General features: G+C 46.6%; 2 protein-coding genes and 1 non-coding gene across 4 annotated transcripts in view; 1 reads left to right on the forward strand and 2 right to left on the reverse strand.

Annotated features, from left to right (window-relative positions):
- LOC138370492 (uncharacterized) overlaps positions 1-9865 on the reverse strand; it is a 15469-nt gene extending 5604 nt beyond the window's left edge. Inside the window, exon 1 of the mRNA XM_069334862.1 lies at positions 9815-9865. Within this exon, the coding sequence (XP_069190963.1) occupies positions 9815-9865 (51 nt within the window). The remainder of the gene's footprint in view (positions 1-9814) is intronic.
- Positions 1-15000, reverse strand: part of LOC123750198 (homeobox protein OTX2) — a 223601-nt gene that overhangs the window by 52225 nt on the left and 156376 nt on the right. The gene's annotated exons all lie outside the window — the stretch shown is intronic.
- On the forward strand, positions 4667-4739 carry TRNAT-CGU (transfer RNA threonine (anticodon CGU)). Its single transcript has one exon. It is a non-coding gene; the product is annotated as a tRNA-Thr (tRNA).

Below are 15000 nucleotides of genomic sequence, written 5' to 3' on the forward strand. Positions count from 1 at the left end.
TGTGTGTGTGTGTGTGTGTACACTCAACTAGTAGTACTCACCTAATTGTGTTTGCGGGGGTTGAGCTCTGGCTCTTTGGTCCCGCCTCTCAACTGTCAATCAACAGGTGTACAGGTTCCTGAGCCTACTGGGCTCTATCATATCTACACGTGAAACTGTGTATGGAGTCAGCCTCCACCACATCACTGCCTAATGTATTCCATTTGTCAACCACTCTGACACTGAAAAAAAGTTCTTTCTAACGTATCTATGCCTCATTTGGGCACTCAGTTTCCACCTGTGTCCCCTTGTGCGTGTTCCCCTTGTGTTAAATAGCCTGTCTTTATCTACCCTATCAATTTCTTTGAGAATCTTTTATGTGGTGATCATGTCTCCCTTAACTCTTCTGTCTTCCAGCGAGGTGAGGTTTAATTCCCGTAGTCTCTTCTCGTAGCTCATACCCCTCAATTCGGGTACTAGTCTGGTGGCAAACCTTTGAAGCTTTTCCAGTTTAGTCTTATGCTTGACTAGATATGAACTCCATGCTGGAGCCGCATACTCCAGGATTGGTCTGACCTATGTGGTATATAATGTTCTGAATGATTCCTTACACAAGTTTCTAAAGGCCGTTCTTATGTTGTCCAACCTGGCATATGCTGCTGATGTTATCCTCTTGATATGAGCTTCAGGGGACAGGTCTGGCGTTATATCATCCCCCAGGTCTCTCTCTCCCTCTGACTCGAAGTATTTCATCTCCCAAATGATACCTTGTATCTGGTCTCCTGCTCCCTACACCTATCTTCATTACATTACATTTGCTTGGGTTAAACTCTAACAGCCACTTGTTCGATCATTCCTTCTGTTTGTCCAGGTCTTCTTGAAGCCTCAAGCAATCCTCCTCTGTCTTAATCCTCATAATTTTGACGTCGTCAGCAAACATTGAGAGGAATGAGTCTATACCCTCTGGGAGATCATTTACGTACATCAGAAACAGAATAGGTCTGAGTACAGAGCGCTATGGGACTCCACTGGTGATTTCACGCCAATCTGAGGTCTCGCCCCTCACTGTAACTCTCTGCTTCCTATTGCTTAGGTACTCCCTTATCCACTGGAGCACCTTACCAGTTACTCCTGCCTGTCTCTCCACACAGAAACCCTCAATAGATGTGTGTGTCTGTGTTCTCGCCTAGCAGGAGTTTGCAGGACCGATCTTCAGCTCCTTAGCCCCGAGCCCTCTCCAAGCAGCGGCCATCTAACTCCAACGACTCCTGACAAACTTATCTTATACGTTCTCCCTCCCTCCCCCCTCCCCTCCCCTCCCTCCCTCTCCCCCGTACCTGCTGCTTCCTCCTGTGCTTAACTGATTGCCCTTTCTACAACACCTGTGCAACAGGTGCGCATTGTCTAAGGAGTATTGTCTCTCTTCCGGCCAAGTTCTCTCTGTTGATATTCATCCTAAACGCTGTCTTCCCAGCCAGTGTGGGGGGGAGGGGGTGGGGGTGTACCCGTGGGGCCGCTCTCACGTGTGTGGGCTTGTGGCCAGCTCAGCTTAGGTTAGTAGTGCAGCTGCCGGATGAGTTAGTATTGACCCTGAGGCAGGAATGCTTCAGAATGTGGCAGCACGCAGCGTATGTTGTATGCACCCCCCTTGTATGGTCAGCCCCTCCTGCTGGAGCGGGGGGGGGAGGGAGGGGGGGAGGGATAAAGAGAGAGAGAGAGAGAGAGAGAGAGAGAGAGAGAGAGAGAGAGAGAGAGAGAGAGAGAGAGAGAGAGAGAGAGAGAGAGAGAGAGAGAGAGAGTAGGAGCGTGACATTGAGACAGTTGGTGTGATAATCTCCCACACACTTGCTCCCGCCTCGCCCCTCGTATCACTGCACTCTATTTTTGTCTGGTTACCCTTAGGGACACACACACACACACAGAACACACACACACACACACACACACACACACACACACACACACACACACACACCCTAGAGGCAGCTGCCTCACCCTTGACCATGCCTCCTCTCCACCACCACAAAGCCTCACTAGATACAAGAGGAACTGCCAGAGAGCCTGAAGACGGTCACTGTGGCGCCTGTACTACAGACAGGAGCGCCCCAGTCACCTCCATTACCCCGTCAAGTAACACAAACTAGACGAAGGAAAATGTACAATAAGCCGAGGGGAATACAACAGGAAAGGGTCCACAGGGTCCTACACGAGCGGGAGTACCTCTCGGGCGGGAAACAGAGGGGTCAGGAGGAGGCAAGAGGGGTCAGGAGGAGGCAAGAGGGGTCAGGAGGAGGCAAGAGGGGTCAGGAGGAGGCAAGAGGGGTCAGGAGGAGGCAAGAGGGGTCAGAGAGCACTCATCTAGCAGCGCTTGCAGGGGGTTGAGCTCTGGCTCTCTGGTCCCGCCTTCGCTGGACCTCTCCAGATGGGAGCTCTTTGCTGTCCTTCTACCTTAATTCCGTCTAACTGTCTGCAGTCTAATAGACAGGAAATTATTATTGTTGTTATCTATCACTCAACTTGACCTGTTATTTCAACTACTCTTCAACTATTATTTTGTATTTATTTCAACTGTTACTCTGGGTTAGTATAATCATCAAAAGCTTTTTTTTTTATAAAGTCCGTGTAAACCACATCTGCATTTTGTTTTTCCTCAAACGCTTCCGTGATTTTGTCAGTGTTGGCGTAGCTGGGAAAGACGGGATAGTCTTTCCTGGCTTTTCCTCCCAGTTCATGTTGATCTGGGGTGTGCAGGCCACTGCTCTCCGTGAGCCTGGAGATCTTACCTTTTCAATCACCCCCTTACAGAACGTTTGTGTTGTGTGTGTGTGTGTGTGTGTGTGTGTGTGTGTGTGTGTGTGTGTGTGTGTGTGTGTGTGTGTGTGTGTGTGTGTGTGTGTGTACTCACCTAGTTGTGTTTGCGGGGGTTGAGCTCTGGCTCTTTGGTCCCGCCTCTCAACCGTCAATCAACAGGTGTACAGGTTCCTGAGCCTATTGGGCTCTATCATATCTACACTTGAAACTGTGTATGGAGTCAGCCTCCACCACATCACCACCTAATGCATTCCATTTGTCAACCACTCTGACACTAAAAAAGTTCTTTCTAATATCTGTGTGTGTGTGTGTGTGTGTGTGTGTGTGTGTGTGTGTGTGTGTGTGTGTTTAGCCAGTGCTTGGCTCCCTCCCTCCCTCGGGGTGTTTTGTGTTGAAACGTGTTGTGGTGTGTGGCAGATGTGTGTGGGTATGAGTAGCTCCAGGTGTGTGGCCATGAGTGACAACAGGTGTGTGGCCATGAGTGACAACAGGTGTGACTTGATGGCTGAGTATGACTAAACATGATGAGTAGGTCGAGGATATTGATGAACATAATGAGTAATAGAGTAGACAGAGTGAAGAGTAAAGACAATAATAATAATAAAAATAATAATAAGTGTATTCGCAGAGACTTCATCTATAACATTCGATAGCTGTAAATCTATTGAACTATGAGCTATCGAATCAATCGTTCGATAGCCCATCCCCCCCTCAATCTCTCGTTCCCTATACGGGGAATGGAGGAAAGGGGGGGGGGAATGTTTGGGGTAAGGGGGGGAGGTTTCCCCTGGGGAGGGGTAGGGAGGGGGGCAGAGGGCTGTCGGGAGTGGCTTATGCCTCGTGTTGGCGGCTGACAGTGTGGGTAGTTAGCCGGCCACGTGGGTTTGTTGACAGTGTAAGCAGCGCGGGTAATGGCCACCGCCCTAAGAAACAACAGACGTCGAACTGGCTACTCTCACCTCCCTCGGGTGTAGGAGGAGTAGGAGGAGGTAGAGAGAGGAGGAAAGAGGAAGAGGAGGGAGGAGGAGGAGGGAGGAGGAGGAGGGAGGAGGAGGAGGAAGGAGGAAGAGGAAGAAGGGGGAAGAGGAAGGAGGAGGAAGAGGAAGAAGGGAGGAGGAAGAAGGAAGAGGAAGAAGGAGGAAGGAGGAAGGAGGAGGAGGAAGGAGGAAGGAGGAGGAGGAAGGAGGAAGGAGGAGGAGGAAGGAGGAGGAGGAAGGAAGAGAAGGAAGAGGAAGGAGGAAGGAGGAGGAGGAAGGAGGAAGGAGGAGGAGGAAGGAAGAGGAAGGAGGGAGGAGGTGGTACGGAGGAAGACTACAATGTTCGGAAGAAGGAATAGGGCAGACATGATAACGGCGTACAAGATACTATAGGCGCTTTGGCAAAGTAGATAGGGAAGCAATGTTCAAACTAAGGAACAATAGACGAGAGGATGTCATTGGGGGGACTGGAGAACGGGTCACAGGGAGGCCAGGAAGAAGTGTGCCAGTCTCTCAGTCGTGAGTCAGTCGTGAGTGGAGCGGACCGGATGAGGAGGTTGTCGAAGCCAGTTCCATACATAAATTTAAATGTAAATATGGAAAGAAATATGTGGCTTATGAGCAGATGCCCGACTCTGCAGGCTCATTTAGGTGAGTACACAGCTATTATACACACATATAATAGGTGTGTATATGCACATAATAGGTGTGTATGTGTGTATATATACACATATAATATATAACAACACATATATACACATATAATTATATGTACACACACACATACATACACACACACACAAACACACACACGCGCGCACACACACACGCGCGCGCGCACACACACGCGCGCGCGCACACACACACACACACACAGATGAGGAGGCTATCAGGAGGGGGCCCTGATAGCTGAGTGGAAAGTGCTCTGGACTCGTAATCCTAGGGGTCCGGGTTCGATCCCCGGTCATGGCAGAAACAAACGGGCAGAGTTACTTTCACCCTGATGCCCCTTTTACCTAGCAGTAAATAGGTACCTAGGGCCAGATTCACGAAGCAGTTACGCAAGCACTTGCGAACCCGTATTCTTTTCTCAATATTTGGCGGCTTTGTTTACAATTATTAAACAGTTAATGAGGTCCGAAGCACCAGGAGGCTGTTCATAACAATAACAACAGTTGATTGGCAAGTTTTCATGCTTGTAAACTGTTTAATAAATGTAACCAAAGCCGTCTAAGGTTGAGGAAAGATGTGCATGTTCGTAACTACTTGCGTAACTGTTTCGTGAATCTGACCCCTGGGAGTTAGACAGCTGTTACGGGCTGCTTCCTGGGTGTGTTTGGTGGTGGTGGTGGGGGGAATCAGTTGACTGATTGACAGTTGAGAAGCGGGCCCAAAGAGCCAGAGCTCAACTCCCACAAGCACAACTAGGTGAGTACACACACTCTCTCTCTCTCTCTCTCTCTCGCTCTCTAAAATCTCTCTCTCTCTCTCGCTCTCTCTCTCTCTCTCGCTCTCTAAAATCTCTCTCTCTCTCTCTCTCTCTCTCTCGCTCTCTAAAATCTCTCTCTCTCTCTCTCTCGCTCTCTAAAATCTCTCTCTCTCTCTCGCTCTCTAAAATCTCTCTCTCTCTCTCTCTCTCTCTCTCTCTCGCTCTCTAAAATCTCTCTCTCTCTCTCGCTCTCTAAAATCTCTCTCTCTCTCTCTCTCTCTCTCTCTCTCTCGCTCTCTAAAATCTCTCTCTCTCTCTCTCTCTCTCTCTCTCTCTCTCTCTCTCTCTCTCTCTCTCGCTCTCTAAAATCTCTCGCTCTCTCTCTCTCTCTCTCTCTCTCTCTCTCTCTCTCTCTCTCTCTCTCTCTCTCTCTCTCTCGCTCTCTAAAATCTCTCTCTCTCGCTCTCTAAAATTTCTCTCTGCAGATAAAAGACAAAAACTCTGGTTTCATTAATAATATTTTACACACTTCTTCACAAAAAGTAGTTTTAACGTGCGAGAAAAAACTAAATCATAAATGTTTATATTTTAATCGAACAAAGAAAAATATGTTGACAAATTATTTTTTTTTTAACAATTCAAAAAACTATCATTTTCAGCCAGATGTAATTTGATGATGTTTGTTGCTTTAGTCTTCGTTCAGTTACGAAATGTTTCACGTGAGTTAAGGATGTAAACAAAGGATGCAAGTCCGGTTACAAATCACGTCTGAATTTGGCCGTTTAATCGTAAGGCCGAAAATGGACGTAATTTGAAAATTAAAAAATTGAAAATAAATTTGAGATTTTTTTTTTTCAAAAACAGCAAGTTAAGGGTCCTCTGGTAGGTTAGGAGGTTACGGGCTTACCATAGCCCGTGCTACTTGGAACTTGTTCCCAGTAGCTGAATCTATAACAACAACAGGTTAGGAGGGCAGGAAATTCTCCTAACGTTTCAAAACATCATGAAAAACGTTAATTGAACGTTTCTTCTAACCTACCGAGTAAGCCGGACGACTCAAACAGAAAACGGGACAGTACATCACTTTCTTGAGCCGATTTCATTTCAAATTCCGTCAATTTTTGGCCATAGCGCGCATACGAGCGAAAAGCGACGTTATTTATAAGAGGCCGGGTTGAACACAGGTGAGAAACCGCAACAGCTGCCACTATTGAGACAAACAGCTGTACAGATGTCAGTAATAGAATGGATAGACACCCTGGCGTCCACGCGATCTGAACCTCCGTTAAAAAAAAAAAAAATCAACCAAGTTTAACTAACCAGAACTACAAGTCTCCCGCCTCATCTACAGCGGCCGACGGCCAGCAAACGTTCCTATTACGCTGTTTTAATTTGTCCTAAAAAAAAAAACATTTTGACAGTTTGGTAAAAAAAAATCACGATGCATTACGCGAGAGGACAGGTTCGAGCCCTTAAACACACCTGTGGCGCACCCTAATTCGAACGTCCTTAATTCGTCCCCTCTTCTGTCTTCCTTATTCTTCCGGTCTTCAGGTCTCGCTTCCTGCAGGTCGGCGTTCAATCCCCGACCGTCCACGAGTGGTTGGGCACCATTCCTTTCCCCCCGTCCCATCCCAATTCCTTATCCTGACCCCCCCTTCCCAGTGCTATATAGTCATGATGGCTTGGCGCTTTCCCCCTGATACCTACCTTTGACTTAAATTAATTGAAGTCACCAGCAACATATAGACATCGTGTGTACTCACCTAGTTGTGTTTGCGGGGGTTGAGCTCTGCCTCTTTGGTCCCGCCCCTCAACCGTCAATCAACAGGTGTACAGGTTCCTGTGTGTGTGTGTGTGTGTGTGTGTGTGTGTGTGTGTGTGTGTGTGTGTACTCACCTAGTTGTGTTTGCGGGGGTTGAGCTCTGCCTCTTTGGTCCCGCCCCCTCAACCGTCAATGAACAAGTGTACAGGTTCCTGTGTGTGTGTGTGTGTGTGTGTGTGTGTGTGTGTGTGTGTGTGTGTGTGTGTGTGTGTGTGTGTGTGTGTGTGTGTGTGTGTGTGTGTCAGTTTTAATATCCTGGTTAATGCTGCATGTTGTATTTTTCGCTGACAAAGACGGCTGTATCTTCCTCCTCGTCTAATTGTATGCAGTTTTTGTATTGTGCTGTAGTCGACTGGTGTAGCAGCTATTGTATTATTTTTATTGCTCTCTTTATTGCCTTTTTTGTATTATGCTTTGGTTTGCTGTTTCTGCATGGCTGTTGTATTGTGATCTATTCGTCTGTTGCTGTTGCAGGGCCTATTGTATAATTTGGTACTATTATATTATTGTGTTGAGCTTACGAAACACTTAACGAAGCTCCGTGATCTTACGAAACACTTAACGGAGCTCCGTAATCTTACGAAACACTTAACGAAGCTCCGTAATCTTACGAAACAGGTAACGAAGCTCCGTAATCTTACGAAACAGGAAACGGAGCTCCGTAATCTTACGAAACAGGTAACGAAGCTCCGTTATCTTACGAAACAGGTAACGAAGCTCCGTTATCTTACGAAACAGGTAACGAAGCTCCGTTATCTTACGAAACAGGTAACGAAGCTCCGTTATCTTACGAAACAGGTAACGAAGCTCCGTTATCTTACGAAACAGGTAACGAAGCTCCGTTATCTTACGAAACAGGTAACGAAGCTCCGTTATCTTACGAAACAGGTAACGAAGCTCCGTAATCTTACGAAACAGGAAACGGAGCTCCGTAATCTTACGAAACACGTAACGAAGCTCCGTGATCTTACGAAACAGGTAACGAAGCTCCGTTATCTTACGAAACTCGTAACGAAACTCCGTAATCTTACGAAACAGGTAACGAAGCTCCGCGATCTTACGAAACAGGTAACGAAGCTCCGTTATCTTACGAAACTCGTAACGAAACTCCGTAATCTTACGAAACAGATAACGAAACTCCGTAATCTTACGAAACAGATAACGAAGCTTACGAAACAGATAACGAAGCTTACGAAACAGATAACGAAGCTTACGAAACAGGTAACGAAGCTTACGAAACAGGTAACGAAGCTTACGAAACAGGTAACGAAGCTTACGAAACAGATAACGAAGCTTACGAAACAGGTAACGAAGCTTACGAAACAGATAACGAAGCTTACGAAACAGGTAACGAAGCTTACGAAACAGGTAACGAAGCTTACGAAACAGGTAACGAAGCTTACGAAACAGGTAACGAAGCTTACGAAACAGGTAACGAAGCTTACGAAACAGGTAACGAAGCTTACGAAACAGATAACGAAGCTTACGAAACAGGTAACGAAGCTTACGAAACAGATAACGAAGCTTACGAAACAGGTAACGAAGCTTACGAAACAGGTAACGAAGCTTACGAAACAGGTAACGAAGCTTACGAAACAGGTAACGAAGCTTACGAAACAGGTAACGAAGCTTACGAAACAGGTAACGAAGCTGAGGCTACCCAGGCTAAACAACAACTGCTCGTCGACGCCTCAACCCCGTTACAAACATTGTTTACAAGGAGATAACGATCAAATAGTTGTTTAATTAATTAAAGTGTTTTAAGCTTGCGGTGTGTCGCAGGTGTCACATGAAGCCTTTTTTGGCCATTAACTAAATTGCTGCGTCGCTTTCCGGCCTCGTCTCACTCACTCGTCTCAGTGAGCTCACTGCTCGTTGAAACTCCTCGTCAACTCACTTGACTCACTCGAAACTCATCGTCAACTCACTTGACCCACTCGAAACTCATCGTCAACTCACTTGACCCACTCGAAACTCATCGTCAACTCACTTGACTCACTCGAAACTCATCGTCAACTCACTTGACTCACTCGAAACTCATCGTCAACTCACTTGACTCACTCGAAACTCATCGTCAACTCACTTGACCCACTCGAAACTCATCGTCAACTCACTTGACCCACTCGAAACTCATCGTCAACTCACTTGACCCACTCGAAACTCGTCAACTCACTTGACCCACTCGAAACTCATCGTCAACTCACTTGACCCACTCGAAACTCATCGTCAACTCACTTGACCCACTCGAAACTCATCGTCAACTCACTTGACCCACTCGAAACTCATCGTCAACTCACTTGACCCACTCGAAACTCATCGTCAACTCACTTGACCCACTCGAAACTCATCGTCAACTCACTTGACTCACTCGAAACTCATCGTCAACTCACTTGACTCACTCGAAACTCATCGTCAACTCACTTGACTCACTCGAAACTCATCGTCAACTCACTTGACTCACTCGAAACTCATCGTCAACTCACTTGACTCACTCGAAACTCATCGTCAACTCACTTGACTCACTCGAAACTCATCGTCAACTCACTTGACTCACTCGAAACTCATCGTCAACTCACTTGACTCACTCGAAACTCATCGTCAACTCACTTGACTCACTCGAAACTCATCGTCAACTCACTTGACTCACTCGAAACTCATCGTCAACTCACTTGACTCACTCGAAACTCATCGTCAACTCACTTGACTCACTCGAAACTCATCGTCAACTCACTTGACTCACTCGAAACTCATCGTCAACTCACTTGACTCACTCGAAACTCATCGTCAACTCACTTGACTCACTCGAAACTCATCATCAAAGTACTGCGGATCTAGAAAGGTCATTCTTGCTAGAGTAAACTGTTTGTGACAGTGAAGGATTGTGCAGTATTGTGCGGTATTGTGCAGTATTGTGCGGTATTGTGCAGTATTGTGCGGTATTGTACAGTATTGTGCGGTATTGTGCGGTATTGTGCGGTATTGTGCAGTATTGTGCAGTATTGTGCGGTATAAGGTGGGGACAAATGTGACTGCTTGTTAATGGTCATAAAGAACTGCCTCCTGAAGCACTACTGAACCCACGAGGCTTCCGTGAGTCTTAAACTGAAGCTAAATCAGGGCTTCACCCCCCCCCCACACCCCTCCATGCAGTCTGGCTTCTCACATCCAGTAGTTCCACCTCTGCCTGCGTCTCGGAATAGGTTCCCAGACGCGTAGGTTCGAGTCCTCACCACTGCTCCTGTTGATTTTCCCAAGAGTTCGAGCCTCATACATGGAGCAAGGCCTTTCCTTACTGGAGGGAACTCACGCTCCACAACCACACGAATATGCCTCATCGCCATAAAAAAATCACATATCAATATAACGAGGCTCCATATATATTTCCTTATAACGAGGCTCCGTCACTAATAACGAGGCTGTAGGGACTACAAGTCATTATAAACGAGGTCGAAAGCTCTATACATCCTCTAATGTCTAATTGCAACACATTCTAATTCTAAAGTGACACATTCTAAAGTGACACACTCTAAAGTGACACACTCTAAAGTGACACACTCTAAAGTGACACACTCTAAAGTGACACACTCTAAAGTGACACACTCTAAAGTGACACACTCTAAAGTGACACACTCTAAAGTGACACACTCTAAAGTGACACACTCTAAAGTGACACACTCTAAAGTGACACACTCTAAAGTGACACACTCTAAAGTGACACACTCTAAAGTGACACACTCTAAAGTGACACACTCTAAAGTGACACACTCTAAAGTGACACACTCTAAAGTGACACACTCTAAAGTGACACACTCTAAAGTGACACACTCTAAAGTGACACACTCTAAAGTGACACACTCTAAAGTGACACACTCTAAAGTGACACACTCTAAAGTGACACACTCTAAAGTGACACACTCTAAAGTGACACACTCTTAAAGTGACACACTCTAAAGTGACACACTCTAAAGTGACACACTCTAAAGTGACACATTCTAAAGTGCGTGTTTGGTCTGACTAACGAGGCCCCGGTGTTTTCCACAATTTATATTAATCAAACACGAATAAAATGTATAATTAGTAAATACATTTTTTTTATGTGTCAGTAATTCTGTTCTCTAGAAAATTGTACATTAATGTGTGTTTTTTTTTGGGTTGAGATGCAGTTGCTGAAGAGTTGATGAGGAGAGCACTCTAAAGTGTCGAGGCGCTGAAGAGTTGATGAGGAGAGCGCTCTAAAGTGTCGAGGCGCTGAAGAGTTGATGAGGAGAGCACTCTAAAGTGTCGAGGCGCTGGAGAGTTGATGAGGAGAGCGCTCTAAAGTGTCGAGGCGCTGAAGAGTTGATGAGGAGAGCACTCTAAAGTGTCGAGGCGCTGGAGAGTTGATGAGGAGAGCGCTCTAAAGTGTCGAGGCGCTGAAGAGTTGATGAGGAGAGCGCTCTAAAGTGTCGAGGCGCTGGAGAGTTGATGAGGAGAGCGCTCTAAAGTGTCGAGGCGCTGGAGAGTTGATGAGGAGAGCGCTCTAAAGTGTCGAGGCGCTGAAGAGTTGATGAGGAGAGCACTCTAAAGTGTCGAGGCGCTGGAGAGTTGATGAGGAGAGCGCTCTAAAGTGTCGAGGCGCTGGAGAGTTGATGAGGAGAGCGCTCTAAAGTGTCGAGGCGCTGGAGAGTTGATGAGGAGAGCGCTCTAAAGTGTCGAGGCGCTGGAGAGTTGATGAGGAGAGCGCTCTAAAGTGTCGAGGCGCTGGAGAGTTGATGAGGAGAGCGCTCTAAAGTGTCGAGGCGCTGGAGAGTTGATGAAGAGGGCAGTTGCTGAAATAAGACTGAGCCATTCTAAGCCAAGAAGATTGTCATAAGACTGGTCCTGAAACGGAGAGAACTGACACATGAGGAAAGCCTGAGGGAACCAGACCTGCCAACGAAGAAGGGGAGATACATGAACATGGATGAAACATAGGCCTACATGAACATGGATGAATCATAGGCCTATATGAACATGGATGAAACATAGGCCTACATGAACATGGATGAATCATAGGCCTACATGAACATGGATGAATCATAGGCCTACATGAACATGGATGAATCATAGGCCTACATGAACATGGATGAAACATAGGCCTACATGAACATGGATGAATCATAGGCCTACATGAACATGGATGAATCATAGGCCTACATGAACATGGATGAAACATAGGCCTATATGAACATGGATGAAACATAGACCTATATGAACATGGATGAAACATAGACCTACATGAACATGGATGAATCATAGCCCTACATGAACATGGATGAATCATAGGCCTACATGAACATGGATGAATCATAGGCCTACATGAACAACGCACAACAAAGTTTAGAGCCATAGACAGAATGGACAAAAAGTTTTTTTTTTTATAAGGATAAAGAACCTAACCAGTTTGACTGTATGAAGCTAGGAAGAGATATGAGGATAAGGAGTTGTGATAGGACGGAGAAAGTGAATGGTGCCCATCAACTTGGATCGTCAGGGATCCTCAGGGATCGTAAGAGATCGTCAGGGATCGTAAGAGATCGTCAGGGTTCGTCAATGATCGTCAGGGATTATCAGGGATCGTCAGGGATCCTCAGGGATCGTAAGAGATCGTCAGGGTTCGTCAATGATCGTCAGGGATTATCAGGGATCGTCAGGGATCGCAAGAGGTCCTCAGGGATCGTCAGGGATTGTCAGGGATCGTAAGAGATCGTCGGGGATCGTCAAGGATCGTCAGGGATTGTCAGGGATCGTCAGGGATCGTCAGGGATCGAAGTGGCACGTCAGTGAGGGGCGAGATGTCGGACTGGCGGAGGGTGACGAGCGAGGTGCCTCAAGGATCAGTGCTGGGACCCCCAAACTAGTCCTCATTTATGTAAACGACCCGTTGACAGGAGTTGGGTCTTGTAAGTCGATGTTTGCAGACGCCGCGAGACTAATGAGGAGGACTGAGACACATGAGGAGTGTAAGATTCTCCAAAGATGACGTAAACAAGCGGCAGAGCAGGTCCAACAAATGGCTGCTAGAGTTCAACATCAACAAGTGTAAGGTGACGCAAATGAGAACAGGCGCTAAGAGATCAAAAGGCCAGTACACGACGACGGGAAACTACCCATTCCCCCCATAACGACTAGAGAAAAAAAACTGAGAGTCGACAAATCCACAAGGGCCATGACGAGGAATCGAACCTGCGTCCGAGAGCATCCCAGACGCTGCCTTAATCGACTGAGCTACGACATAGTCAAAAGAGTTGAAACCGAGTTCTACTGATGCTCTCGGACGCAGGTTCGAATCCTCGTCACGGCCCTTGTGGATTTGTTCATTTGATGCATCACGCTATTGTGATTTCTGTGTGTCCTGGGAGTGAACTTAACACCAAACCTAACTCCAGAGACTCATATAAATAGGATACCGTCAGCCGTATACTCTACACTAGTGAAAGTCACAAGGTTCTTTCGGAACTTAAATAGGAAGGTGTAGGTTAGATTACTGTATACCGGTTATGTAAGATCAGTTTTAAAGTATGCCGCACCATCGTGGAGCCCAATAAAAAACCAAAAACGTGTAAAGAACCTCGAAAAGGTGCAGAAGTTTGCAACGAGACTCGTCCCGGAATTGCGAGGGATGAGGTATGAAGAGAGACCGAAGGAACTAAACCTGACGACGCTAGAAACGAGAGAGAGAGAGAGAGAGAGAGAGAGAGAGAGAGAGAGAGAGAGAGAGAGAGAGAGAGAGAGAGAGAGAGAGAGAGAGAGAGACATGATACATACGTAAGAAATACTTCGGGGGATTGACAGAGTGGAAAAAAAGAGGAAATATTCTTAATGAGCACCAACAGAACAAGATAGCACGGGGGTGGAAGCTTGAGACTCAGATGAGTAAGAGAAGTGAAAATTGAATGCAGTAAAGGAGCAGGTTGTAGAGAGTCAACTCCATCCATAATTTCAAAAGTAGAAACGATTGAACGTTAGGTCAGGGATGCATTGCTTAAGCCTGGAGAGGTGGAGTCCAAGAGCTAAGGCTGAACCCTACAGGAGGCACAATTAGTAAACACACACACACCGATGCACGCACACGCGCAAACACACGCCCACCAACACACACACACACACACACATGACTGGTGTGAGGGCGTTCAAACTAGCGTGTACGCAAATTACCGGCACCGAATGGTCGTAAAAGATAAATTAAATTGTCATCGTTCCCCATTTCACCCTCTGGCGAACTCTGATTGGTCTATTATCCGACGAGCAGGGGGCCTCCCCCCCACCCACACCCCTTCGCTCCGTGCCCGCCGAACGAATCCCACCGAACCTAACCTACTCAAACGGTCCGAACACTACCTTCCTCAAACTCTAAGACACCAAGTAACAGAAAATCTCTCTCCAAATAGCTTCTCCTTCGTAAATAAATCTATCTCTCTCTGTCTATCTATCTCGTTAAAAACAATAGCGTGGAACATATTTTAACGAACGGGTCGTTCGGCTCTCTGTCGTTCTTGACGCGACGAGAAACGCGACGAATCTCTCTTGAAATTTGCTCTCCAAAAGCCCCCTAACATAATTTGCGCATCCCGATACTCACTTGGCGGACTAATCAGTTTGCGCGCCAAGAGAGGGGAAAGGAGAAGGGGGAGAGGGCGACGGGACGGTGAGGGAAGAGAGAGAGAGAGGGGAAAAAGAGAGGGGTGGAGAGAAAGAGAAGGAGGGAGATGGGAGAAAAAAAAAGAGAGAGTGGACCCAGCGATTTTATCCCAAACGCTTCTAAGGGATTCATCGTCTTGTGCAAGTCTCCGTGAGAGCTAAAGCGGCTCTTTCACCTCTTTTGTTTTCACCCTCTAAGTGTTGATAGCATAAGTAAAATGAGAGATTTCCTCTCCTCGTGTAGAGGTTTCCCTGTGAAGTGGGGAGGAAATGATTGATATATTATGTCCATTGTGACAGCTGGTATATGGTGACGACTT

This window comes from Procambarus clarkii, chromosome 32 (genome assembly GCF_040958095.1).
Source record: "Procambarus clarkii isolate CNS0578487 chromosome 32, FALCON_Pclarkii_2.0, whole genome shotgun sequence".
Taxonomy (NCBI): Eukaryota; Metazoa; Arthropoda; class Malacostraca; order Decapoda; family Cambaridae; genus Procambarus; species Procambarus clarkii.